General features: G+C 54.6%; 2 protein-coding genes across 2 annotated transcripts; both read left to right on the forward strand.

Annotated features, from left to right (window-relative positions):
- Positions 1 to 6,816: 6,816 nt before the first annotated feature.
- Positions 6,817 to 9,507, forward strand: LOC119097463 (DNA-binding protein SMUBP-2; the record flags this gene model as incomplete). The annotated part of the gene is made up of 3 exons (XM_037220494.1): positions 6,817 to 7,143; positions 7,399 to 8,773; positions 9,119 to 9,507. Coding segments are annotated over 3 exons (2,091 nt in total), but the record flags the coding sequence as incomplete, so codon positions are not given.
- Positions 9,508 to 9,681: 174 nt separating this feature from the next.
- Positions 9,682 to 27,581, forward strand: LOC119097464 (uncharacterized). The gene is made up of 6 exons (XM_037220495.1): positions 9,682 to 9,690; positions 19,256 to 19,370; positions 21,356 to 21,490; positions 25,398 to 25,607; positions 26,560 to 26,706; positions 26,882 to 27,581. The coding sequence occupies exons 1-6, from the start codon at positions 9,682 to 9,684 to the stop codon at positions 27,130 to 27,132; spliced, it is 867 nt and encodes a 288-aa protein (XP_037076390.1). The 3' UTR covers positions 27,133 to 27,581.
- Positions 27,582 to 27,908: the final 327 nt, after the last annotated feature.

Consider the following 27,908-nt stretch of genomic DNA (forward strand, 5'->3'; position numbering starts at 1 on the left):
GGAACCGACAATAAATAGCCTGGTTGGATGCCATCAGGGCCCGAAAAACTGGCTGTAGGTCACAACAAGAATCGCGGTCCGCATAGTCGTGACCTGAAATATCAGTCAGAGGTCCTCTTGCACTGTTATAGGAACCCCTGAGACAATGCGGTTGTCCAAGTCGGCAAGAGACCACGAACACCGAACAGTCGACTCTATGTCCATCTGAGTCTTTGAGACCTACTTCTTCAGCAAAAACGAGACCGGGACCCGCGACTTTCAATGTTCGGGTCCCTGACACGATTTGGGCTCCTGTGCCGGTTAGTGGCCAAAGTATCGAACAGGGGTCCTGTGGCGGCAAGTAAACCCGGGTCGGGGTGGTGTTTGACGGGCCCGAAAAGGGGCCGAAGGGTCTCCCGAGACCAAAGATCAGTGGCCCGAAGGGATGACTAGAGGATTTGAAGGGTTGGCTGTAAGTCACATTTTGAAGACCCCCACCCATCATCAGGGCCGTGATCTGAAATACTGGTAAGATGATCTGTTGCACCGGTAGGGACCTCCCGAGATAGAGTGTTCCTCTATTACGGTCAGAGATCACGAACAGCGAACAGTCGGCCAGTATATGTATATATATATATATATATATATATATATATATATATATATATATATATATATATATATATATATGTCATCATAATTGTCATTGTCATTGTTTTATATAACTTTGTATATAACTCTAAAACTTTGTCAGCATTTTTATCCGGGTTCTACAAAGATATTAGAGATCTCGTGAATGTAGATTGCAAATCGAAATGGGTCAACAATCGATACTGAAATGGCCAAGCCATGTTCGTCTGGGAAAAGGGCACTAATCAAAGCCCTCTGACTGACCTCAGGTCCCGGCACGGCGAATGGGGGCCGGACTCCGAGTTCAATCGGGCTCTTGACCTTTGGTCCCAAAGAGCCCTCCGGATCCCTTTTCGGACCCCCGCAGACAAGGCTCGTGGCGAGTCGGGCCACTTGCCGACACATAATCCCCTTTCAAGCACTGCAGGCCTCTGGCCGACACCCTCATGGTTTCAGTGATTCCGACTCCTGCAAATCGCGGGCTCGGCCTTGCTCATGTTTGGGAAATGAGCCCCCAGGGCTTGGACCGACACGTAGCCGGCCGTTTGGTGTTGGTGGTCTCTAGCCAAAATAGAGGCCTACACTGTTCCAGGGCTCTCAGTCAATGCAAGAGGCCCTCTGGCCGACATTTCAGGTCATGGCCTTACGGGCGGGAGGGCATTCTTAATGTAACCTACGGTCAGCCCTTCGGGCCCATGACCTCGAATCAAGAGGACAATAAGCCTTCCAATCGGGCCTTTGATCTTTGGTTCCCAGGGCCATTCGGCCCCTCTTCGAACCTTCTCAAACAAAACCCATAACCGACTCGTGGCCACTAGCCGACACATGACTCGCTGTTAGACACTGTGGGGCGTTGGGCCCCTGACCGACACAGTGGCCCAAACATTGTTTCAGGGACTCAGACCAATGGAAATCGTGCCCCCGGCCTTGCTTCTGCTTGGAAGATGAATCCCCAGAGTTCAGACTGACAGGGAGCCAACTGCTTAATGTTCGTGGTCCCCGGACGACTGAGACACCCGCATTGTCTCAGGGGGTCCTGAAACGGTGCAAGGATGCCTCTGGTTGATATTTCAGGTCACGACTCTACGGCTCTACGGGCCGCGATTCTTTATATGACCTACAGCCAGTCCTTCGGGTCCCTATGCCTTTGAACTGAGCCTTTGATAGTCATTGCCGGTGGACAGCTCAGGCCCATGCCAACACGGACCCGGCTGCGCGTTATTGGTGGTGGCTGACCGACATATGAGCCCTTAGCGACTCAGGGGCAGGGGCGGATCTAGAGGGGGGGCCACGGGGTCATTTCCCCTTGGGTCCCGAAGGGGCACATTGGCTCCGAGGGGGCCATAGCCGGCCGAACAGGTGTAGTTTTTTGTAACACAAAGCGCAACAAAACTGAGTATCCCAGAACTTTCAGGCGACCAAGAACAGTTGTAAGCGAAAGTGAAGGCCCTATGAGAATTCAAAAATTATTCAGTGTTTGGAAAAGTTGTGAACTGGACATTTTAAGCTTCTTTAAACTGTCGAGGGGATCATGCTGTTTTCCGGGGACCTATATGCCCACTTGCAGGATTAATTTCGAACTTTAAGGAGCATTCCTCGTTGCCCTTGATTTCTTTGCATTTGCTCGGAGGGCCCTGCGCTGCTGTTGGGGCTCTTCCTGTTAGCGTGCCGGGGCACTCTTGTCAATCACGGTCCCTTCCACGGATTCCTTCCATTCGCCAGAAAAGCTCTGTGAGCTATAGCTGGGGTTCCATATCCTAGCCTGCCGGGGTATTCTCGGATGCTCAGAGGCCCTTTACGTGGGTCTCGGTTAATCTACCGAGACACTTGCTATATACTCATGGGCCCTCTACGTTGGTCTAGGGCGTTTCCAATTCCCTGTCACTCGCTTAAGGCCCTACACTCGTGTCGGGGGCCTATCCAATGACCCGCTTGGGAACATTCAGTCGTTTGGGGGCCTTCCACGCTGGGTCTTGGCTGCTTTTTCTGAATGTGGGGCCCAACGGTCTTGTGTGTGTGTGGGGGGGGGGGGGGTTTCTGATAACCTGCTCGGGCACATTCGATTCGATTGGATCGGGGGCCCTCCGTATTGTGTCTTGGGTGCTTCCTGTCTGAATGGACGGCCCTACGTACTTGTCGGAGACCCCATCTGTTCGCCCCTTCGGCCACACTGGACTGTTCTGGGGCCCTATATATTGGGTATTGGTGTCCGAATTTAAGGTCCTACGCTCCTATTTGGGCCATCCGATGATCTACTCGGGTAAACTCCATCTTTCGGGGGCCGTCCGCACTGGATCATGGGTACTTCTTATTTCAATGGAAGGCTCTTCGCTTTGACGGGCCCCTCCTGGTAAGCTGCTCGGGCACGTTCCATCATTCTGGGGCCGTTTACGTGGCGTCGTTGGTACTTCCTATTCGGATAGAGGGTCCTACGCTCGTGTTGGGAGCCCCATTTGTTAACTTGCTCGGGCACACTCGATCATTCGGGGTCCTCTACATCGAGTCTCGCGCACCTCCTATTTTAATGGAGGGGCCCTGCGCTCTTGACGGGGGCCCTATATGTTAACCTGCTCTGACGCACTGGATCAGTCGGGGATCCTCTGCACTGGGTCTTGAATACTTGCTATTTGAACGGAGGGCTCTACGCTCCTGACGTGGGCTGGCTCTACATCTTAACCTGCTCGGATGCACTCGATCGCTCAGAGCCTTACATATTGCGTCGTGAGTATTTCTTGTTTGAACGGATGGCCCAATGTTCTTGGTGGGCCCCACCTTTTCAGCTGCTCGGGCCGATGGCAAATGCAGAGGGGGGGGGGGGGCGGCGGGAGGCATGAGACCTTGCCCCATCGATCATGCCGAGCGGACCTTAAGGCTCCGAAGAGGTCATAATCGGCCGGACGGACGCAGTTTTCCTACAACAAAACACAACAAAATTGGATGCCTTTGGGCCTACACACGACTAAGGACCATTACTAGCAAAAGTAGAGCTCATCGACAAACGAGATTCATTCTTCGCTGATTGAGTAGGTGTTGCTTGGGAGAAATTTGGGTACTTATTATGCTGTCTAGAAGCATTACGCTGTTCGTTGCCTGGCCCCATATGTCCACTTGCCGGGCCAATCTGATCGATAAGGAGCTTCCCACGTTGCCCTCGATCTCTTTGCATTTTCTCGTAGGACACAATGCGCTGATGGGACGCTGTTTGCCTCCACGCCTGAGCACCGTTGATCGATCAGGTTTTCCTCCACGGATTTTTCCCATTCGCCCGAACGGCTCTACATACTTTTCCCGTGGCCCCATATGCCAGGGTACACTAAGCTGCTCAGGCCCTTCAAATAAATATTGGGTTCTTTCCACTTGCTTGAAGGACCTTGTGCTGTTGCTAGGGCTCCTATAAGGTAAGGCACGGAGACATGCGATGAGCAGGGACCCTCTACTTTGATCGAGGGATCTCTCCCTTCGGTCTCATCTGCGAAGGACTCTTTACCCCTGTCAAGGCTTGTGTTGTTAACCTGCCCGTACGCTCTTCATCGCACAGAGGTATTAGTTTATGGTCTTGGATAATTCTCCTTTGCTTGGAGGGTTCTGCGCTCTGGAACTTTATATGTCAGCCTGCCGAGGCACTGCCGATCGTTCAGGGGCCCACCACGTTGGTCTCGGGTTCTTTTTGTTTGCTCTGCGGACCCTATACTTGTTGACGGAGACACCTTGTTGGTCTCCTGCGGCACCCAGGATCCCGACAGCATAAGCCGACTTAACGCAGTCCGTTGCCCGGCCCCAAGCCGGAAGCTATTGCCCCATCTCCTTGGAAGTGACTATGGCCGTCGGGGGAAGGCCTTGCATTGTCCCGAATAAAAAACCTTGCGGTGCATGTGCAAAATTGAGAATGCCTACAGCGGGAATTGCGATTTTTAATTGGAGCAATTCTGCTAACGCTAGCTGATTGTGTTCGTTGCCTGCTGCGCCTAAAATGCTCACGGTGTTATAGGACCTTGCCCACGGTGGTCGTTTCTCCTAAAAATAGATGCACGTGTTGAGAGAAGAGGGCGCGTGGGGCAGGCAGGAACCGGTAATTCCATGGCAGGCTCGCGTATTGCAAGTGTAAAATGGCTAGCGATTAGAACTGGGTTACGGTAGTCGGAACCATTGATCACAGTATGCACTGGGCTGCCAGGGTTATCTGCCCTTTAAGAAAATATATTCTTTACCTGTTATGATTTTAAGGGTGCTTGGAGGGACTCATTCATCGCTCAAGGGATAGCAGCAGTACTTCAGCCCCCAAGCCTGTGTAGAAGTAGCCATAACAGTTTGGCGCAGAGAGGCTTGGGATAAATTTATGGCAACCGAGTGCATTTTCAAAATGTGGGGCATCTGACCAGATTTTAAAAAATACGCATGCTAAACATCCAGCATAGTAGCAGCATTCATCACTGCCAATGTCAGCACATAGCCAATGTTTGAAGGAACTGTGGTATTGCAAAGGTAGACTCAGGTAAAAATACTCTGATTAACTACGGTATGGTGAAGGTAGGCATGGGAAAATATAGTCTGGAAGCATTTTTCTCACTTAAAATTACAGTGAAAGCTTAATAAAGCATGGCCTGACCTGATTTATAAGTGTGAAAACAAGGTTCAGTGCACAGATGTCACATAGGCATGTGGCACAGCTGATGTATTTGTCCAGCCACTTAGGTGGGTAATATGTATAACAAATTCATCCCTCACAGTGCTCAGGATCAGTCAGTCAGCTTCAGGCAGGGCAGAGGTCCATCCTGTCTGTGGGGTTCTCAAGCAGAGAAAATAATTTTTGCAAATAGAACACAGTTCAGGATCAAATGGCAACTGATTAATGGCCAGCCAAGTATGGCTGCAGGGGTTGATTTATATATTTAATGCCAAATTAAATGCATCTTAGAATGCTGCCTTGTGAGACCTGGGTTGCAATACTTTTTAGTACTTGGACCCTGAGACCCATGAGACCCATCCATTTATGAAGCTAACTGTTGGGTATCAGATGGCATGCTCTTCAGTTTTTTACATGATCACAGCACAGGAAACCTCAGCTCTGAAGGGCAGCCTGAGCTATGTGTGATCATGCATGAGCTAGATGATGTGTGGTATCTGATATGCTTGGAAAAGTTGGTGTTATGGTGGGATCAAACCCATATCCTTTTATCCCACACTCCCATATCCCCATATCCCCATATCCCACACTCAAATCCTGACCCTTGTAGTAATTGCAAGATTGAAATATGTGGGCTGATAATGGGGACAGCTGTCCTCTGCAGCTCGGTCTGTGGGGTGCATAATGAGGACCTTGGGAGATCAGATTCAGACTATGTAGTGGACCATTTCTTCTTTGCAGATCAGCTGAGTGATGTGCAGCTATAAAAGGATAGCACAGCTTCACCACATGCCAATAATGTACCTATAATAAGTCATGAATGGTCATCAGGCTGCTGCCTCTGGCAAATATGTCTCAAGACATTTTTCACTGGCACAACACCATACAGCCACACTGCCTATATCATGCTGGTGGCTGAAGTACACCAGCCACTGATGTCTGGCCATTTCCAGTGTGCCACCATGGAGCCACTGAGCTGTGCAGCACTGGTGGAGCTGCACCTGCACCTGCTGGAGCTGGAGCGACAGTCGGAGCTGGAGCAGACCCAGGCGCTGCTGAGCACACTCTCAGTGCGCCAGCTGTGTGAGCGGGGCGTGTGCCTGTCGCGGCTGGCGGTGACCGAGCGGCGCACGGCGCTGTACGGCCGCTGCCTGCTGGCGCTGCGGCCGGCCGGCCGGCAGCCAGCGCCGCTGCCCAGTCACACGCTCGGCTCCGGCGACGTGGTGGCCGTGACTGAGACGGGCCGGCCGCCGGGCGAGGGCGTGCGCACGGCTGTCGTCTCGCGCGTCACCGCCGCCGAGCTGACGCTGGTCTTCGTCGAGGACGCCGAGCTCGACTCGGACGACCAGCTCGTGAACGTGGTGAAGGTGGCCAGCGACGTGACGCACCGGCGCCTGCGCTCGGCGCTGCAGCGGCTGGAGGCGGTGGTGGCCGGGCCGGCTGGCCAGCTGCGCGCCGTCCTGTTCGCCGAGAGCGCGCTGGAGCCGCCGGCGCCGGGCCTGCCGCCGCAGCTGACCGACGACAGCGGCCAGCTGCGGCTCGTCAACCAGCAGCTGGACGGGTCGCAGCGTGCGGCGGTGGAGTTCGCGCTGCGCCAGCGGCGACTGGCCGTCATCCATGGCCCGCCCGGGACCGGCAAAACTACCGCCGTGGTCGAGGCCATCCTGCAGCATGTGCGGCTGGGTCAGCGCGTGCTGGCCTGCGCGCCGTCCAACACCGCCGTCGACAACCTGCTGGAGCGGCTGTGGGCGGCCGGCGCCACGCGTCTGGTGCGCCTCGGCCACCCGGCACGCATCCAGGACTCATTGCAGGGCTTCTCGCTGGACGCCCGCGTCACGGGCAGTGAGGACGCGGCCGTGGTGCGTGACGTGCGCCGAGAGGTGGAGGAGACGCAGCGGCTGCTGCGCGCCGCCGGCGCCGAGGCGCCGCGGCTGCGCGCCCAGCTGCGCCGGCTGCGCGCCGAGCAGCGCGAGCGCGAGCAGGCGCTGACGGTGGGCGTGCTGCGCCGCGCCGCCGTCGTGCTCAGCACGCTGACCGCCGCCAGCGACGACGGCCCGCTGCGGCTGCTGGATGGCGAGCTGTTTGACCTCGTCGTGATCGACGAGTGCTCGCAGGCGCTGGAGGCGGCCTGCTGGCTGGCGGCGCCACGCGCCGGCCGTCTCCTGCTGGCCGGCGACCACTGTCAGCTGCCGCCGACCATCCTCAGCGAGGAGGCCGCCCGCCGCGGCCTGGCCGTGTCACTGATGGAGCGCCAGGTGGCTCTGCACGGCGACGCGGCCGTGCGCATGCTGTGCACCCAGTACCGCATGCACGAGCTGATCCAGCGCTGGCCCTCGGAGCAGCTATACGACGGCCGATTGGAGGCGGCGCCGGCCGTGCGCGACCACCGCCTGCCCCAGCTACCGGGCGTGGAGGACACGGAGGAGACGGCTCCGGCCCTGCTGCTGGTGGACACGGCCGGCTGCCGGCTGGAGGAGGTGCAGGCAGACGAGGCGGGCTCGCGTGGCAACGAGGGGGAGGCCGACATCGTAACGGCGCACGCGCGCCGCCTGGTGGCGGCCGGCGTTGCGGCCGACCAGCTGGGCGTCATCACGCCCTACAACCTGCAGGTGGGCCTTATCCGCGACCGGCTGCGCGCGCTCGGGCTTGACGTCGAAGTCAACTCGGTGGACGGCTTCCAGGGCCGCGAAAAGGAGGCCGTGCTGCTGTCGCTGGTGCGCTCCAACCGACGCGGCGAGGTCGGCTTCCTGGCCGAGCGGCGCCGCATCAACGTGGCGGTGACGCGCGCCCGTCGCCAGCTGTTCGTCGTCTGCGACACGGCGACGGTGCGCGCCGACGCCTTCCTCGCCTCGCTGGTGGATCACCTGTCGGAGCACGGCGAGGTTCGCTCGGCGCACAGCTACGAGCGCGAGCTGGGCCCGGCCACGGTCACGCCGGTCGCGCCGCGCCGCGAGGCGGCGGCGCGGCCGCGCGAAGCGACCCGACCGGCCAAAGCCAAGCCGGCCAGCCAGCGGCGGCCGCGGCCGGAGCCAGCGCTACCGCGCGCCGGCGCCGGAGCGACGCACCAGGCGACTCCCGACTCTGCGGCGCAGGCGGAGGCGCCGGCCGAGGAGGATACCTTCGCCGAACAGGTACGGGAGCAGCTGCAGGAGTTCACGGCGACGGGCGATGATCGGCTGGAGTTCCCCGCGACGCTGAACTCGTTCCAGCGCATGCAAGTGCACGAGGTGGCTGAGGAGCTGGGTCTGGCGCACGCCAGCTGCGGGGAGGGACGCGCTCGCTGTGTTGTCGTGCAGAAGAGTGGTCTGTCTGCCGACTCGCCGTCAGTCGATGCCGCGAGGCTGAGCGACTCGGCGGAGGATGCATCCGTTCCCGGCGGATCTGGCTCGTCTGGGGAAGCAGCTATTACAGCTTCGTCGTCCACCATCGCGGAAAACAAGAAATCCGTCGATGCCAAGTCCACTCGTAGTAAACCTGCTGGAAAGGACACCGACAGCCAACAGTCGGGCAGGAAACCTGCCAACGGCAAACTCACCGCCGGTAGCACCTCGGTTAGCCAGCCGGCTGTCGGCAAGCCTGCCGGCAGTGGGCCGTCCGCCAGCGGGGACGCCGCCGTTACCGGGCCCATGCCCGCTGGCGCGGTGCAGTGCGGACACTGCCGGAAGACCGTGCCGGCGGGAAACGCTGAGTTGCACGCGCTTCGCTGCGGCCGCCAGCTGTCGGGCAAGGCGCCTGCCTCCGCATCCGCTCCCTTCCCCACTCCCGTTCCCGTTCCCGCTCCCGCCTCCGCCTCCGCCTCCGCCTCCGCCTCCGCCTCCGCCTCCGCCTCCGCCCCCGCCCCCGCTCCCGCTCCTGCCCCTGCCCCCGCTCGCGCCCCCGCCCGAGCGGGCAAGGGCAAGAAGAGCAAACCGCGCCCGACGGCGGCGGCAGCAGCGGCTGCTGCAGACGAGGACTTCGACAGCCTCGTCTCGTCTTTCGCCGATATGAACAAGCGCTGCAACGCCGAGCCCAGGTGCTCGTCGGGTATCTTCATGCGGCAGACGTGCGAGTTCTGCGCGAGCGTCTTCTGTCTCACGCACTGGATGGCTGAGGCGCACGGTTGTGGCGCGGCAGCGCGCCGCGATGCGCGCGCCAAGTTCGTCAGCGGCGCGTACAGCCGCGCGGCGAACCCGGCGGCCGAGGAGCGGCGCAAGGCGCTGCTCCACCTGAAGCTGGACCGAACGCTGGGCAAGATGGAGTCGAGTAGGAAGGCCAAGCCGCCCAAGAAGAAGTGAGTGTCTGAGGTGGTGGAGCTGTGCTGGAGAGCTGTGGTGGAGCTGCGGAGCTGTAGAGCGGGCAGGGCAGGTGTAGACGCGAGCAGAGGAATATGATCAGCTCTGTTTAGCGGCTGGTGGTTTTGTCTTAATCGTGAGACCCAGTGGGTCCTGTCTTCGGACTCTTTTGTGATAATGGCGCTCGTACGTTACTTGATGAAGTTATTCATCACTAACTCATGACTGTGGTAAGCTGGTATTTGTAACAACGTTGCCAATAAACCGACAAATGTCTGGAAATATGCAACCTGTCTGACCGATAAAACAATATCACTAATAGTAAATCGGAACGCAGAAATGTCAGATAGGACGTGGCTTAATTTCACATTCTTCCAAGCAGGATGATAATACATGTGCGCCGGTTGGCACAGTCAATGGAACCTCGCGGGCTTGCCGCAGATGTCGCTTCCACCTTTGTACAGATGTCGCTTACTGCACACCAAAAACTCCAGGGATTTGATAGGTTCTTGCCACGGTTATCCTGTAGCAAACATATTACAATTGTCATTGCTGCACGTTGCATGTCATTGTTGCATGCTGCATTCGGGTGCAGTGTATGGAGTGCAGTCAAAATTGTTGCAAATAGTCATTTGTCCATGAGTCGGCCATCAGATAGCGTCTCTTAATTGTATTCAAATAACGGTAAATAGGAGAGAAGCAGCACGCGTTTGCTGAGCTGACTACATCTTCGGTATCACTCGCTATCTGCTGAAGTCACGTGTGTTTGCGGTCGAGAAAGACCTGGTGCAGAGGGCTCATTCCGGCAGACGAGCAATCATCGACACGGGCATCGGTTCCCGCCGTACGTGTTCATGCGTTGATTTGGAACATTTCTCTCATTGGTGGTGGCGCATGTGTGTACGGTATATCTGGGCAAACATGTGCCGGCCATGTGACCATTACCATGCACGGTACCACGCGCAGTCCGATCCCGTTTCTTCCGTTGGGAAAATTTGCGTGTGTCGAAAGGCACTCGACTGAAATGCAAACCGGGATGAACCTGCTATTATACAATGGCGTGGTAGGGTCACCTACTGCCAGCGTTCAAAGTTTTTTGTTGTTGTCTGATTATAACTTCTAAAGCCAGTCTTAAACGCATCGAAATCATAACTGAACTTGTCAAAGCCTGCCGTGTTTTTTTTTTTTTGGAGATAATTCCGGGGAAAATGGAACGGGAAATAAGCAGTTTCCCTGCAGACTGTAATTGCAGCCCTCCGACCAGACTTAGATGCGGGCTACCCCTGGGTCGAAGAGTTACAAAACAGCCAAAAAGTCCGCAACTTCTGAGCCCGCTGCCGGGAACCATGGTACTTCGGTGCCGGGCAGCCTAACCAGGCGTACAGCAGATGAGAGAAGTTGTATGACGTCACGTCATTTTTAACTTCTTTCCACGTCCAGTCAGAAGCTAGCATTTCAAAAAATACAGCAGTTCCTTTCTGGTTGACTTTCAGTTTTGGTGCGATCGCACAAAGCTTCGAAGGTCATCCCGCGGAAATTGACGGCACTGGCGTTTAAAGTCGTCTACTTATACCAGGGCACAGTCCCATGCCCCGAAATGCGAGCATGCTGATCTGAGGCGCATGGACGCACGAAAAGCAACTTAGTCTAACCGGCACGTTCTACCCATCAATGCCCCCGAAACGGAAGATCATTTAAAGCGTCTCGTTTCTGGCTCGTATGCCTACGCCATGTAATTACCCAGTGCATAGGCTCATACTTTCTGAACTCAGGGCAGAGCTGGATGGTAGGGCTGGCTGGTTCGCGGTGCTGGCAGGTGGACCTGCTCTCAGAACAAGCCAAACGGGGGTGGTTGCGGTCACACAGATCGGTTCTCGGATCCGGTGTCCTTCAAGCTAAGCTAATGAAATGCAAGTGAGGAGTGAGTTGTCGCTTACCGTCGACTTCATGTTAGATAGATGAGGTCGCAGACTTTTGTCCAAGTCATGGCAGACGGCTTCCACTTACAGCCAGGTGTGTTTTGTCAACGGATTGCTGATAACCCGTCTGTCTCGATAGCACGCGGCTACTGACGTACAATATTGTTGGGATGCAGATGCACGAAGGAGAGAGCAGGAAGAGTAGCACCAGTGCTTGTTCCGAGCTATCTCGTACTGTACAGCTGGGTTGATGCGCCCTTCAAGCTGAATAACTAACTCTCATGCAATGCTGAGCTGAAGACTTTTTTTGTAAAAAGACGCCTTCGTAAAAAAACCTGCGTGATTGGATGGACTTCTGGGATCACCGCCCACGATAAGCAGTGCTTGTTGCGTGATCCCTGACCCCACCATCCGATTATGAGGTTCCGGGTCAACGGCGGAATTTTTCGGCGAAAGTTGAACGTAGCGCAATGCTCGGCACAGTCCTTCCTACCCTCTGACGCCACCTAACCGTTAGCGCGGCCGCCTCCACCTGTTACGACGGAACTGTTTGCGACGGAAGGTGTGCAATCAGTTCCGCACTTTAGCTCTCAGACCCCGTAAATGCAGCAAAGTCCGGTCCTGGCTGAAACCAATGCAGTTTAACTTTTAGCTTCGGCTTGGATGTTGGCTCTAGCGTGTGTCCCAGAGTGAGGGTGGACTGTACCAGACTTGGCTCCGGTTGTTCACGGGGGGCTGATTACTGGAGCGGTCCGGGCGGCGCTGTGGCGATGTGCGACGGCGTACGCAAACTTGTGCGGAGCCTTGGGGGTATGGCTGAAGACAATTCAACAAAATAGATTAATAAAGAGTGTTACGTAGGTATTTGTAGTTCAAATTGCTGGCATACGCAAGTGAGACATTATGCTATTTTGATGGTTGCGTGAACAGTTGCTGGACGTAATTTGGTGACCAGACTGATGAACTAGGGAATTTCACGACCTAGGGATTTGCTAGATTCTGTAGACCCTTTTTATAAAAACAACACACGCATTTTGGGCAGGAAATAACAAAGATTGAAATGAGCCGACCCGTTTAGAGTTAAGCATGAGCTGGACAATAAACTAAACGTCTTGGTATATCACACACATTGGGTGCCTTCTTATTGTCTTCTCAAAATGAAATGTCAACCCTAAGTGCACTTTGGAATAAATATTAGCATTAACTTATAGAAGAACAAAACAAGTATTTTGAGATGCGAATGTAGATACTTGATGATGATCGGGAAGATGGCAATGGTTGGAACGCTGTTGCCATCAGCGCAGATGCCCGCGCTTATACGTCTCCTGAATCAATTTTACTCCTATCGATTTCTCTTTGAGTTCATATGGAATGGCAAAAGTTGACTATATTAAAAGAGAAATTGATACGCATTCACCATATTGGGGTGGGTGACCGGAAAGTTGGCAGGGTCAGAATGGAAATGACCGGAAATCCCGATTGATGCAAAGACTTTCGTCAGGAAAGACTGCGCAAGGCAGTTTTTATTAGAACGAAATCCATTACTACTGTTTCAGCTGGCTACAGATATCCAACAAACTCTGCTCACAACCCTGGAGGCTTAAGGGAATAGCATACGTAAGTTATTTATGTGGCGTGGGTTAACGTAGGGAGGTCCATTCCTCTGTAAGACCGGGGCGACCGTTTCTATGCATTTCCATGGCGCCAGCTGATGTCTAATGTCTGTTCGTGTGCGGCGTCAGCTGACATCTCACATCTGTTCATGCGCGGTGTTGGCTGACGTATCATGCCTCCTCGTGTGCGGTGTTGGCTGGCGTCTCATGCCTCCTCGTGTGCGGTGTTGACTGACGTATCATGCCTCCTCGTGTGCAGTGTTTGTTGACGTTTCATGCCTCCTCGTGTGCAGTGTTTGCTGACGTTTCATGCCTGCTTGTGTGCTGTGTTGGCTGACGTATCATGCCTCCTCGTGTGCGGTGTTGACTGACGTATCATGCCTCCTCGTGTGCAGTGTTTGTTGACGTTTCATGCCTCCTCGTGTGCAGTGTTTGCTGACGTTTCATGCCTGCTTGTGTGCGGTGTTGGCTGACGTATCATGCCTCCTCGTGTGCGGTGTTGACTGACGTATCATGCCTCCTCGTGTGCAGTGTTTGTTGACGTTTCATGCCTCCTCGTGTGCAGTGTTTGCTGACGTTTCATGCCTGCTTGTGTGCGGTGTTGGCTGACGTATCATGCCTCCTCGTGTGCAGTGTTTGCTGACGTTTCATGCCTGCCCGTGTGCGATGTTGGCTGACGTATTATGCTTGCTCGTGTGCGGTGTTGGCTGAAGTCTCATGCCTCCTCGTGTGCGGTGTTGGCTGAAGTCTCATGCCTTCTCGTATGCGGTGTTGGCTGACGTATCGTGCCTGCTCGTGTGCGGTGCTGGCTGACGACTGGTGCCTCCTCATGCGCGGTGTTGGCTGATGACTCACGTCTGTTCATGTGTGGCCTTAGCTGACGTTTCATGCTTGCTCATGTGCGGTGTGGCTGACGTCTCCTGCCTGCTCTTGTGCGGTGTGGCTGACGTCTCCTGCCTGCTCGTGTGCGGTGTTAGCTGACGTCTCGTGCCTGCTCGTGTGCGGTGTGGCTGACGTCTCCTGCCTGCCTGCGCGTGCCGCCGGCTGCTGGCGGCGGCCAACTGACCCGGTCGGCCGCCGGTTCCAGCCGCTGACCTTGCCGTCGCGTCGCTGATTCGTGGAGAGGCCGCCGTAAAAGTATGCGCCGATATTTATCCCGGATGGTAGCGCTAGACACGGGCTAGTCTCTCCGCCACCGCCGATCCTCCAAAAGGTACGTCCTCAGGGCCACTCCTGAGGGGGAGGAGGTCCCAGATTAATAGAGGGCTGTGATGGTTAGAAACGTGCCGGTTGGCGTGTGATTATTTGTTTTTGTTCGCAAACATTGGGCTTATTATGAGTTCTTTGCCTGTCCCTTCACGAACAGAAAGCCGCGTATTGTTTGCATAAACTGTTTTGCAGTGCTTTAAAGCACATCTGGTGAGACTCAGTGTGTAACAGATGATATAGGATAAGTACAAACATTGCAATTACATAGTCTTGTTTCATGCAATATGCGTGTCTGCGAAGAAATTGCACATTGCAGACAATAAAAATACTTTGCGTTTTCTTGGAAGCTTACAAAGCAGTAGAATATGGTTCTTTTGAAAGCACGGCTGCTAAGGATTATATTTGGCTTAACTCCAAAAGGTATCCCGTAACTAAATGCGACATGCCAAGTTTAAAATGACGCATGCCGAATTAATCAAACCCCACATGCTTCTGCTTAACGATTTCTGTCGTCCACAACGGCATCTGATAGTGCCGTGTATCAGTTCTGAGGAACGTCATCGGCAGGGGTTGAAGGGCGTCACTATCCGTGTCAAGGAGAACCCTGTGGCCGTCATGCTCAGAGCCCCAGCCGGTGCGTCATTGTCGAGGTGCGCGTGCCACCGGCGAGGAGAGCCGTGGAAGCCGGATGGTGCGGGTGAAAGGTGCGCCGTTCATGGAACCTCTCGGGACGTTGGAAGAGCCGGGAGACTCTTTCCTGCGTGTCGCTGAATTCCCTCTGCCTCGGGGGGGCCTCTGTCCCTAGCCCCGTGGCGAGATCTTGTCTGTTGGAATGGCCGTTTGTATCGCCACCGTGTTGCAATAACCGTCTGTACCCCTTCTGCGCCGAGCGACCATATGACCTTCCCGTGCTCGGGTGGCCCTCCGTGGTTCGCCCTTGTTGGGTGGTCATTCGCTCCTCCCTTCCCCCCCCCCCCTTCCCTAAAATGACTGCGCCCTTTTGGTTGTCGGATAAGCATCTACACTCTTCCCGCGTCGGGTAAGCATCTGTATCCTCGCCAGGATGGGTGGACCGTCCGTGCTCCCTCCCGCGCCGGTGGGTGGCCGTCTATCCCGCCGTGTCGGACAGCCGTCTGCCGACCCAGGCGAGGCCGCACGCTCCTGGTGACCATCTGCACCCTTTCCTCGTCGAGGTGGCCCTTTCCACCGGCCAGTGGCCGGCCGCCACGTGCGGCCGCGCTGCGGCTCGCGCTGTTGCGGCGCCGTCAGGGGAGCCGGCCGGCGCTGACCGCCAGTTGAGCAACCGGTCCGGTTACTCAACGACCAGCCGCCCTGGCCGGCGGTGGTCAGGTCGGGTTGGAGTGTGCCCGCACGGAGCTGCCCCCGTTCCTCTCCGTCTCGATGCTAATTCTCGGGATGGCCTCTGCCCCCGGAGCAGAACGCTGTTGGTCCATTCATCGGGGTACCGGCGGTGTTGCTGCAATGTCGAGTTGCCTCAGCGCGGGTCGGGGAATGACCGCGGTTGACCCGCGAGAACAGCCGGGGCGAGGCGCTGTTGCGTGACGTCACGGCGACGACGGTTATTTTTGTACATGGCAACATCTGTTGCGACGTAACCGCAGGCTCGCAGTCTAAAGCACCGGGGTGTCAAGAAGTTGCCCAATCCCCGATCGAAGATCAGTTTCTGGATCAAGTTATGAACATCATTCATCCTTTCTTTCCTTTCGCACTACCGAATCCTTCGTAGTGCTGAACATTGGAAGCTTATCTTAACATAATTCTGCCCAAAAATTTCTGCCGAAGCAAAACACACTTCCCATTTTCGTTCTAAATTATTTACTAGCCATAAGTAGTTACATCCGCGGCGCAACATCTGTCAACCCATCCGTTGACCTTTGTCGTCAGCGCCAACATCTTTGGGAGACGTTGCTCGTTCTGGGCTTCTAACACTGCCGGGAATGCGATGTGCTCGGTACTATCGCTGCCAAAAGTATAGTCATAATTTCTTCCTTTGATGAGCGTATTGGCACGTATGCTGGAATAGGACTGGCAGACGGGTAAAAGACATGTTAATGATCATGAAAGTGACCTGGATAGCGGGGAATCTCTGGACTTGTGAGCAGCCACAGTGACCTTTTCAGAAGTAAAGTCACTGCGACGCCTGTCAAGGCCCTCAGGGAGAGACCGACTTCGAAATGTCATCCGTCTGCTGTGGCAACGTCAGCAGCGTGGGCCATTGCCCTATCGGCAACGGAGTTTTATGCGGTCTGATGCCGACAGAAAATATTTGAAGAACATCGTTAAGCTTTCCCGAAGGCCAAATTGCATTCAAAACATTATCTTATCGAAACGGCACTCAGACATGGGCCGGAAGCAGGCATTTTCAAAGTCCGTTCAAAATGGAAGAGCAGATAAACGTTTTATTGTTTGTCGACACATCACGGTGCAATCTTTTGATTTACCTTGGATAAAAGCTACGCTGATGTAGGGTCTCAATGGAGCCAGCGTATAACCAGTCTTCCACAAGCCACGTCAAGTCGAAAGTTGCCTTGCTAATGCGTGAGAAGTGGGCGGAGCTTAGGCACGACGTGGCATTTCGAAGTTGCCGGCGTGTCAAGTCGGAAATTTGGAGGCAGTCTACACTTGCCTTCCGAATTCGCGCGTACTTTTAAACAAACGAGGTAGCTCTGTTGTGACATGTTTTTAGCATCTAGCGAATTACGCCAAAGTTTCAACCAGCGTCGAAAGAAAGCGGCGAGACCTGGAGCGCAGTCGGCATTGGTGACTTCTACGTTGCGTAGAAACGCAACAGAGAGATGGACGCCGTAGTAGGCAGCATCTCCGCTATGCTAGGCGACGGCGCAAGGCAGGACACTCCTGCCGAGGCGAATGACCAGCGATTTGAGTCGCAACTGCCTCTAGCCAAACAGGAACGCCAGCCCTAGCTCGTTGTGGGAGGGTGGTCAGCATGATGGAAATAAGAAGAAAGGCCTTTTGAAGTTATACTTTGCAGAACAGTGCCAACGTCCACCTTGAGAAATGAGTTGTCTATGACATGAAATAAACTTGTGCTATGTGACGCAAGCTGTTTAAAATATGCGCTCCATAGAGAGATTAATAATTTAATTCGCCATATAGAATTCACTGCGGAACATACGTCAATGGCTGACTGTAACTTTCGCGATGCAGAACTGAGCATTCTGCATCGTGTCGGGAAGCGGTGAAAACACAAGGCTTCCCATGTTTGTATTTATTAACGCTTCTAACATAATAAATTTAAAGATACATGCAAGAAAAGTGCAAAGAAATGCGGATTTTTGCACGAAATGTCCGTCTTCACCTGCGGAAAGAGTGATATTATCTTTTTCATTGGTGTGAATTTAGAAAATGAGGTAAAACAAAGGTAGCTGGTAAATCAGATTAGTGCGTTATGTCAAAAATGGGACTCGTTAGTGGCCGACTTAAACCCAATGTTGTCTACAAATTTTTAAAATGATCTTCTTTCGCTCATGGCCTCAAATCCACCATGATATGAGTGAAATCCCAATTTTTTCAGCTTTTGAAACCCTACATCCGTGAGAAGATTTGTTCCCTCTCGAGGGTCTCAAGCTGAAGAAAGCACATTAAATGCATTTTTAAATAGTCATTGTGTTTGAATAATCGGGGCTTATAGGCATTGTTAAAGGGTATTCAGCTGACAAAAACAAATTTGTCCAGCTATTACCTTGATCTCCTGTTACTCCCTTTTGGTCGTTGCAATGAAAGCACGGCATAACGGCCATGCCTCCTGAACAAACCCTTGCCGTTTGTTTGTATCTCTGATTAGTAGCTAACGAGCGATCGGAAAGAGACGGACACCTGCGATCTGATCAGCTTTGTATGTTGCTATATACGGCAAAGCACCTCGGCATCACTCAGCTGGCCGACGGACCCGGGGGGGGGGGGGGGGGGCTGGGGATATCTCGTCTTCATAATCCTCGAAGATACATCATATATGTAACATAATCTGTCACATAGATCGCGGGGCGCAGTCGGGTAAAACATACTGAAGCTCGACCTGATGATTACTTTGTTTATCCACCTGGTCTTCAGAACTGAGCGAGCTGAAAATCCTCTGTTATGTAGTAGAGGCATGTCTGCCAGCCTGTCGGAATGGTTGCAATGTCTCACACTGACGCTGGGTGTCCGGCAAAACTCGCGTAGCTTTATCACGCTCTGTATCACACTTTGTTTCGAGGCGCCCGAAGCTCAAGGAACTATACATATGCATTAGTATGAGCAATCCCAGACGCAAACTCAGGTCCCAGACGCAAATCACGCCCATCAGCCTGGTCCAAATAGTACGGTACTAGGCAGAGACGGGATGATGGGGCTGCAGATAAGTTTTGCAGCGCAAAACCGCGCAGGCAATCTCAATGAACACTTTGTGGTGGGGTAAAGCGGGCCCCTCACGCTGAGAATGTCAGGCAGTTTGCATGCACGATATCAGGATGCTTGAATGTGTTTGAATGGAAAGACACACGAGCAAAAAAAAGTTGCAAAGGCCCCAATAAGCTGATAGATGTTTATGGATGGCTTTGATATCGTTTTCATTTTGTCCTCGGACCAACAAGTGTACAAAATATCATTGATATGGTACTCTTTATAACGCCCCGTGTATGTAGAAACATTCTACTAATATATTTGGTGCAAACTAGGTGTGTCACTGGAGCTCTACCATGACAAGCTGCGCTCTATTTTAAGCTACACCAACTTACATTTAAGTCTACCTGGGTCAGCTAATCAAAAGCCAAGCTGAAATGATTCGCAGCACAGCACAGCGAGCAGTGCCCTCGCCCACATTACTGGCGGAAGCGGCAACGGCAGCTGTGCCGATAACAGAGCGCATTAACTAAACCCATGTAAGTGCGCGCCATGTAAGCAGCCATCTGTGCGCTGTCGACCAACCCACGTGACTTTCCGTCTGTGCGCTGCCGACCAACCCACGCCTGTGGTGTGTTGCAGGTTTAGCCATGCTGCTCCGAGTGTGCCTGGTTGTCCTTCTGGTGGCGCTGGTGGCGGGTCAGTCCACCTTCCAGAGACAGCGCGAGTCCATCAGAAAAACGCAGCGGAATTTCCGGAGACGGTGAGCCGCCCCATCAAGCGGCACTTCCCAAGGGCGCGTGGCGTTATCACGTGGCCAGTGCAGCGCGCACGGCGTGTCCGGTGGGGAGCAATAGGCGGGGCATCATTTTCGAGATTTGTGCTGTGCGCTTTTACGCTTTGTGATGGTGTGCGACATGTCCGTCTATTGTATGGTGATAACAGGGTCATACCAAACTCACGATACTGTTGAAAGTTGCGAGCGTGCTTCATATATATATATATATATATATATATATATATATATATATATATATGGTAAGTTTTGAAGACGCTGCTGAAAGCTCCCACCAAATATCCCTAGCTAAGAATATGCGCCTTGCCCAAACAAATTTAAAGATGAACTTTGAATGGAAAGAAGCTGCCTGCTGCGATCAATGGTCTTGCAAGATTTTTTAAAATAACTTAAATGCTTTCCTTGCCATCTTGTAAAGGATGACTCTCACAGGACTTTCCGGAACGGACACGTGTGAAACAGCGTCCACGTCAGAGCCCATGCAGATCATACAAATCCCATGGTGTGTTTGCATGACGCAGACAGACAATACTTCACTCTGCTCCGCTGCGTTTCAACAATATAGGTCAATTTGGCGATGTTCACAACTAATCAGCAAACGAACGAGCACGTGCATACACACTCCCGGCCCACACCCACGGGCCATGCACTTCCCGATGAACGTTTAACACCTTCCTGATGAGTCAGCAGCTTATCCCTTCATGCAGAACTTTTCTCGCCGGGTCGGATTTTTCTGTTTGCATCATCCGGCGGTCGTGACTGGATGGCTCTGGCCATAACGGGCGGTGCGGTCGACTCCCAGCCGACGCTTAATCCGCTGCAAGGCACACGTCTCAAGGTGACCTTTATAATGGGCCCTCACCGGAGCAAGGCCCCCGGCGGCTGACCGGCAGAGCGTGTCAGAACCACGGTCTTCGCCGCAGGAGGGGCGAGGCAGCTCACGCCTTCTAAATTACAAGCTTTTGCGAGATTAGACATCATGGGTGTGGGCGTAGCACGGAAGGCAACATCCTACAAAAGCTCGACACTTCTAAATCGCCGCCTGGTGGCGGAGTGCATGCAGTAAGTAGTGGTGGCGGCACACTGCAACATCACAAGCGAGCGTTTTCGTCATCGCGCCGCCCAGTGCGGTCGCCAACTGGCCTCGAGGTTGCAACTGCCGTATGACCCGGCTACCCCGAGTGCCGGGCCGCAGCTGCCGGTAATGTCAGCGGACATGACCACGGCTGCCGTCACCTCCAGTGGCGACGGATGAGACGCCACGGAAGTTCATCACCAGTGACGTTGGAGGTGACGTCGCAGAGGCCGTCGCACACGCCAGGAGTGGCTTGTAGAACGTAGGCGCTTCCCCCACCTCTGGACCGACATCAGTCCAATGCGGATCGGCCAAGCCACCGCGCAGCATTCGTCGACAGAGGAAGCCAGCTGGGTTGAGGCGCTTCAGTCGCATTCGCGATGCCACTGCAGTGTCGTGCTCAAACACCATGCTCAAATGCTCAATGCTCACACCATGCTCACACCACTGCTCAAATGCTCAAGCATGCGCCCACTAGGTCACAGTTCCTGTTATTGGTGTCCGTTGTGAGAATGCGGTCATGCCAGTGCGAAGGGATTAAGCCATGGAGGTGCGACCACTACCCAGCCGTGGACAGTCTGCGGAGATTCCATCGCCTTCAGCCCGGTCTCATGGAGGAGATACCGAGACACCAAGCCATGGGATGTCCACGGACGGTCACAGGAGAGACGACGTCGGCGCGTGCTGGAAGCGATGTGCATTGGGGTGGACCGATGCCCAGGTTCGTCGCTTGCATTTTCCGTAACGTCGGCTCCTTTTCCAAGCAGCGGATCACCTGGCTTAAGCCGTGCCCCCATCTGTGTGTTGCAACGCTGGGATCTCTTACTTTTACTGATTGGCACAGCGCGCTGCTGAACCGCTCGTGTCCGGGTTGCAGGCCGCCGACAACCACGGCAAGGACCCACAACAACGACAACCACCACTACGACGACGAGAGCCGCCACCACCACAACCAAATCGTCATCGACGGGCACGCTTCTGGAGCCACCCGAGCCGGTCAAGTGCGCTAGCCGTAAGTGTTTTTAGTCCAAAGCCCTAAAGTCCCCGAACCAGACACGTGACCCGACCGCGTGTGCTGTCCCGCACGGAAGATGACCTCCAGCGGCGAGCGTTTCCGAGCGGCGAACGCCCCATGTGTCCGCGGGGCACTGCGGCGCCCCCCACACGGTCATGCTGGCAAACAGGAGGATTCCGGCAACTGGGCGCCGCCTGCGGCTCCGCGGACCGACGACCGGGAAAACACGGCCACCGGCGCGGCATTTTCTTGGCCGCCCGCGATCTGGCTGTCCTTGGAGCGGCCACACATGCTGGGGACGCGTCAGACCTATCTCCGCCGTGTGTCTTTAGTGGCGCTGAGTTACCGCGATACCGCCGCTCTGCTGATCGTAACGGATGTGTGCTGAGTCATCTCGACCTTGGGCTTCATGGAGCGCCGCGTTCGAGCGCTGCGCGAGACGCATGTAAACTACTGGTTAGCCACAGTGCTACGCAGTTTAGGGAGCCATGAAATGGCGATGCTTGGCTGAGGCAAAACGTTGGTCGAAGGTGGGAAGCCGCCATAGATGGCGTCATTGGTGAAAAAGTTGCAGTGCACTGGAAAAGTGCATCAGGCATATGTTTTGACATGCACCCCAGGCGAACGAAGTTTTGCTTGCCTATCAGGCGATGATTATGAACTGTCCTCCAGTTAATTTCAATTGCACGCAATGGCATAATCGTCTAAGTCTTAGTCTTAGATGATAAATCTTAGTCGTAAGATGATATCAGTTAAACGCAGCAAAATTACATAACGTCTGCACATTGCCGCCTTTTGTCTCAATGTTCGACCGCGTGTTCACTCGCGGTTATCATAAGCATAAAAGCATAAAGCATAAGCATAAAAACAAGGCAAATGCAATGCCCAAGGTTCGTTGTTTGTGACAAATTCAGTGTTTGGTATGTCCACAGCTGGAACACCGGAAAACACACTGCACTCATACAGGTGTTGCTTCCCCGTTCTGGTAATTGTTCACCGCGTTTTCTATTGGCTACGGCTTCCACGCAATCCTGGAACATGGGTAGCAAACGCCTAGCCAATGACGCCTGGTATTGCTCGCAAGTATCCACTGCTGTCAGGAAGATAAAGGGAATATTATTAGCGCGGGAATAGTGCCTTATGACAATCATGCAAAATTGATTGAAAGGGGGGGGAGGCAATTCATGATACGGGCAAGAAGAGTCTATTACGGCATAAAATATATCGTCTATCATTGTTCTGCACTCAACCTTTCTTCGTGGCTAGATGGGCTGTACTGGATATAAAGATATACTAGATAATTGGGCGTTCCTCAGTTCACGGGATAGCATGACTCCATTCGTGACCCTCGTCATTTAGAACGAGCCTTCTCAGGTCTCCATAGATAAAGGCATCCTCGTCGCTGACGATGCTCCTGGTAGCTCCGCTGGCAGCGTGAAGATTCCGCAGGTGTCGTGCCTCAGTTAGGCGCCGTCTCTTCCTCACATTGATCTAGATAAGGTACCAGGTGTCTTCGTCCCTATACGTCGGGATCCGTGTCAGACGAGCCCCTTAATCTCTTCTCTGGTCTGCAGGTGTCGTGCCTCAGTAGGCACTGTCTCTTCCTCACATTGATCAAGATAAGGCACCAGGTGTCTTCGTCCCTTACGTCGGGATCAGTGTCAGACGAGCCCCTTAAGCTCTTCTTTGGCCCGCCCACAATGCCGGCCGGAGAATCACAAACCTTTGCTTTCCTCTCGCCTGAGTCTACCCGTGCCAGGTGTTAAATTCGCTTCCTCTTTCCTTGAACCTTGTCTGGGACCAAGGAAGAGTCACCGTTTTCGGCCCGGGGCTAGAACTGCGTGTGGCAGTGTGATCAGTTCGGCCAATCATCCTTCCTCCCTCCTTGACCTTGGCGGGAGACGTGTGGTGCCCATCGAGGGGCGCGGTGGCGGACTTCGCGGCTCGTCTCGCTCGGCCGGTGACTGTTGGCTTTTGACTCCACCGCATCGAGCGTTCATAAATGATCTCCCCGATGTTGGATATAGGGAAAGGAAGGCAGGGGGCTTTTCTGACCTATTCTATGTCTATGATATCGATAACAGGACAAAGAAAGTGTCAATTATGTAACACAAAAAGTTGGCAAAACTATTTTGTTGGTGAGTTTTAAACCTTCTGCCAGTCCGAATACAGTCAACTCCACGCCATTCCTGTCGACCTGTGACTCGAATGAATGCAAGACATGACATATGCCCAAAGAAACGCCGCGAATGGTTAAATGTCAACGACGAAACGGAACAGGCAACATGACTCTCGGAAAATACGAAAGCAGACCGCGAGCCGGCCGCGCAGGGACACACTAAACGCGCCGCCCCCCAAAACCAGTTTGCACACCAAAATGCTACCCTCTGTGTCCAACGCCCGCCACTGCCACAAGTCTCGCCGTCGCTGTCTGGCTGCACTCCCGTCCGCCGCTGGCCGGCCTGCGTGATTGAGCATGGACTCGGATCGCTCGGACCATGCACGAGCACCCGCACCCGCGCCCGCACCCGCGCCGCGCTTCCGTCCGGATCGGCCGTCGCTGACGGGTGCCCACCGAGTGCGCGGGGGGAGGGGGCGGCCTCCCGCCCAGACGGCGACGGCACCGGTCGCGGCTGAGGTGGTCGTTGCGACAGCAGGAAGTGTCTGTCCTGTCCTTACAAACAGGAAGCGCCGCTGTCAGTACGCAACGAATTTCGTTTGCTTGCTGACGAGCCTGAATAATTCATGGGGTGTCTCCTGAGAAGGGAGCGGATCTCGGATCCTGTAGAACCAAAGAGTCTCTACTCCGCTGTAGCCGAAGAACAAACCATGCATTCCAACGGTATATGCCATCCACTGCACAGGTGATCACACCTACGCACGTTACCGTCGCGTCCCCGCACGCCCGGCCTCAAGCCGGCGGCGGTGAGCCATCCGACCGGCGACGCGGCACCCCCGGCACCGGCCGGGCCGCGGCGACGGCTGGCCGGAGCCCCGCGGCCACTACCGGGTGGCGTAACACCTGAGGGCGGAGAGGACACGGCGTGGCCACGCGCCGGCCGCCGCGCGAGTAAAAGTTGTTTGGTCGTACCACCTGGCAGTGGGTCGGTCAGTGAAAGTGACCCAACCGCCTGCACGGGCCCAGTGTGACCACGCGCAGTCGGCGGCGCCGGCCGCAACGGGCCGTGTCTCGCACGCAAGACCCAGAACGGAACGCGCGGCACGCACAACGCTCGGAACGGGTCGTGTCATGCGGGCGGCCCTGAACGGACAATGTCGCACGCGCGCTGAGCAGCAGACACTGCGTTATAAACTGTTCGTGAAGAGAGTACAAATAGCTCGGCTCAATGCACTTTAGCTAAAATATTTTCGCATACCAATATGCATCACTCTATCACATGTCAGTCCAATTCAACGTGATGATGGATACAACATTGATGTTTGAGATACGTTACACTTGACAGGCGTGTCTTTGTATTGTTTCAGTCGATTTGTGTGCGTCCATTTGTCAATGCAGTTCGATTCTCATCTGCGTAGCTTTGAATTTCTGATCCCATGCTGCTCTACCCTAAAGTAACCTGCCATCAGTGGATTTGTCCTGGGCGCAAAGCATTCGCGCCCCAAACGCAATGCTGACAGGAGAATGGACACACACCCAAAGTCAAGGAGACACGTCGGACAGGCGCTTTTCAAAACATTTTTGCAACAACTTCTTGTCACGCAACACCACATGGTTAGCATAAAATGTTTCCCACGCTGGGATCACCGTCCTCTGCCCCCAACTAGTTTTGTGCCCCTAATGATTCCACGGAGACCACCAGTGCTTCACCCCGAGGTACCCTCAGGCATTATTCGCTCTGTGAGCAGTTGTTTTGACTCGCCTTGACCTCCGTTCCTCCAACAGGCCCCAGAAATTGGTCGTTGGACGGCCACTGGTACTTCTACTCGGCGGACGTCCCGGAGTACCAGGAAGTGGACGAGACCACCAACGAGACGGTGGGCAAGCGGTACAACTGGCTGGATGCGCGCAACCTCTGCCGCCGCCACTGCATGGACAGCGTCAGCATTGAGACGGAGCGCGAGTGGAAGATGGTCAAGCGGAACATCTCCGAGCGTGAGTCGTGCCCGCTGGGCGGCCCGCCGCGAGGTTGTGTCCGCTAGCGGCCGGTCGCGAGGTTGTGTCCGCGGGGTGGCCGGTCGCGAGGTCGTGTCCGCTGGGCGGCAGGTCACGAGGTCTTGTCCGCTAGCGGCCGGTCGCGAGGTCGTGTCCGCTAGCGGCCCGCTGCGGGGTCGTGTCCGCTAGCGGTTCGCCGCGACGTCGTGTCCGCTGGGCGGCCGGCCGCGAGGTCGTGCCCGCTAGATGACCGGCCGCGAGGTCGTGCCCGCTGGACGACCCGCCGCGAGGCAGGCGCTTGGGAATGCGGGGTGACGATTGGTCGGGCTGGGCTGGGTCGGCCGTATTCTGCACGGTGAGCTCGTGACATTCTGCGCAGTGAGCTCGTGACATTCTGCGCGGTGAGCTCGTGACATTCTGCGCAGTGAGCTCGTGACATTCTGCGCTGGCTCGTCGTCGGACGGTCACGCCCGCCTTCACGGACGACGGAGACGTTACGGAGGGTCAGATGGAGGTATCATGTCTTCGTGACGTTTATTGTACTGATGCGTGGCGCCTGTCATACTCACGCCTCGAATGGGGTGTGTTTATGGTAATGAGACAGCCCATCATGTGCTGTGTGACATTACGCCCAAGGTATCACGACCCCAAACAAGCAATTATCCGACGCGTCAAACTATTCCAACCTACCACACGATACCACACTTGCAATGCTTCCACGTGATACCGTAAGTAAATGTCTCCCATGGGTTAAAGACTTCGCGTGCTCCAACGGCGCGTAGGTATTTTCCGGACCGCATTGTTTCCCCGTTGCCAGTCAAAATGGCTGGACGCATATTGGAGATTTCCTTACATTGTCATCTGCTGTGTTCATGCTGCAGCACATGCTTACTCTGCACGATTTGGCTGAGTGTTTGCTTCGCGCCCCATGGCCATGTTGTACCGTTTCCAGGAGGGATCATCTATCTCTGGACATCGGGTCGTCTTTGCGACTTCAAGGGGTGTGAGTCCCGCGAAGACCTGAAGCCCCTCAACATCAACGGCTGGTTCTGGTCAGGAACCAACGTCAAAATGTCAGCCACCGATAAAAAGCCGACAGGTCAGGTCAAGTGCTCATCCTATTCAGCTCATGGCAGGACATACACATCTCTACCTACTTAGTTATGTATCATCTTACGGCTCACGCCGCACTAAATGTGACCGTCTTCACGCGGACTTGTCGCACGATTTCGACGGCATGCTCACGCCTGTGCTGGCGCTTGGTCTTTCGACAGGCTGGTCGGAGCAGCCGTGGTCGCCCACCGGTCACCTGAAGAAACCCCAGCCGGACAACGCCGAGTTTGGCATCAACCAGACCGCAGAGCCGTGTCTTGGCCTGCTCAACGGCATCTACGACGACGGCATCAAGTGGCACGACATCGCCTGCTACCACACCAAGCCCGTCTTCTGCGAGGATAACCCGGACCTGCTTAACTACGCGCGCGCCGTCAACACGCGCGACAAGCTCGGCCTGGTTATCGAGTAGCGACATCTGACGTGCAGAAGCGGCATTATAAGTTAGAACGGCCGTTGGCAGGGCGCCGCGCCCACGCAGTCGGGCCGAAAAGGAAAGGGCCAGCCCGCTGACACACATGGCGCTGCGGCTTGTAAGGTGGCTGAGGTCCGCCCGAGAAAGAAGCGCGCGATAAAAAGAAGAGCGTATGTCGAAAGCGTCTCGCGGCAATGGACAGGTTGACGCGGTGTTTTGCTCGTGGTTGGAGACGGCCCAAGTCTAGCCCATTGTTCTTGTAGCCTTTGTGGTGTACGCCTCACTCCGGCTTTTTGTTTCGACGTGTCAGAACGGCTAACGCAGGTGACGCGCATTTGTCTGTTACGTCAGATTTCGCGGTCATTGTGTTTGTGCAGGTTTCGAAAGAAGATGCCGGTGTTTGTGCGGTTTGCAAGCTTCGTCGTAAATACACTGTGTGAAAGTGATACGAGACTTTACGGTCCGAATCATGCATCTCTATAATGCTCTTAGAACTATGAATAATGGACATTGCCGCAGCGTGTGTTCGTGCATTGTAGTGGTACCTATGTGGCAATGGTTAAGTCAAAAGCCACTGTCTTTGGGTCGAACTTTTTCAGTTTTTTTTTGTCAGCTTGCTGCAATGTTTGGGCGTGATATGAAGCATCCACTGGATTTATATCAGGCGCACCAGCGTAGTGGTCACACATGTCATGTCAAAGAATATGATGAAGTTCATGCATTCTCAGCTGTAGGCTATCGCAGAAAAATGTGGACCGACCGCAACTGGCGCG

The sequence above is a fragment of the Pollicipes pollicipes genome, unplaced genomic scaffold, assembly GCF_011947565.3.
Source record: "Pollicipes pollicipes isolate AB1234 unplaced genomic scaffold, Ppol_2.1 Scaffold_4295;HRSCAF=5057_pilon_pilon_pilon, whole genome shotgun sequence".
NCBI classification, from domain to species: domain Eukaryota; kingdom Metazoa; phylum Arthropoda; class Thecostraca; order Pollicipedomorpha; family Pollicipedidae; genus Pollicipes; species Pollicipes pollicipes.

What these genes read in the sequence shown, in the direction of transcription:
- LOC119097464 (XM_037220495.1), top strand. An exon ending in CAGCGGAATTTCCGGAGACG is followed by an intron (nt 19,371 to 21,355) that starts GTGAGCCGCCCC and finishes TCCGGGTTGCAG; the next exon opens with GCCGCCGACAACCACGGCAA. An exon ending in CAAGCGGAACATCTCCGAGC is followed by an intron (nt 25,608 to 26,559) that starts GTGAGTCGTGCC and finishes TACCGTTTCCAG; the next exon opens with GAGGGATCATCTATCTCTGG.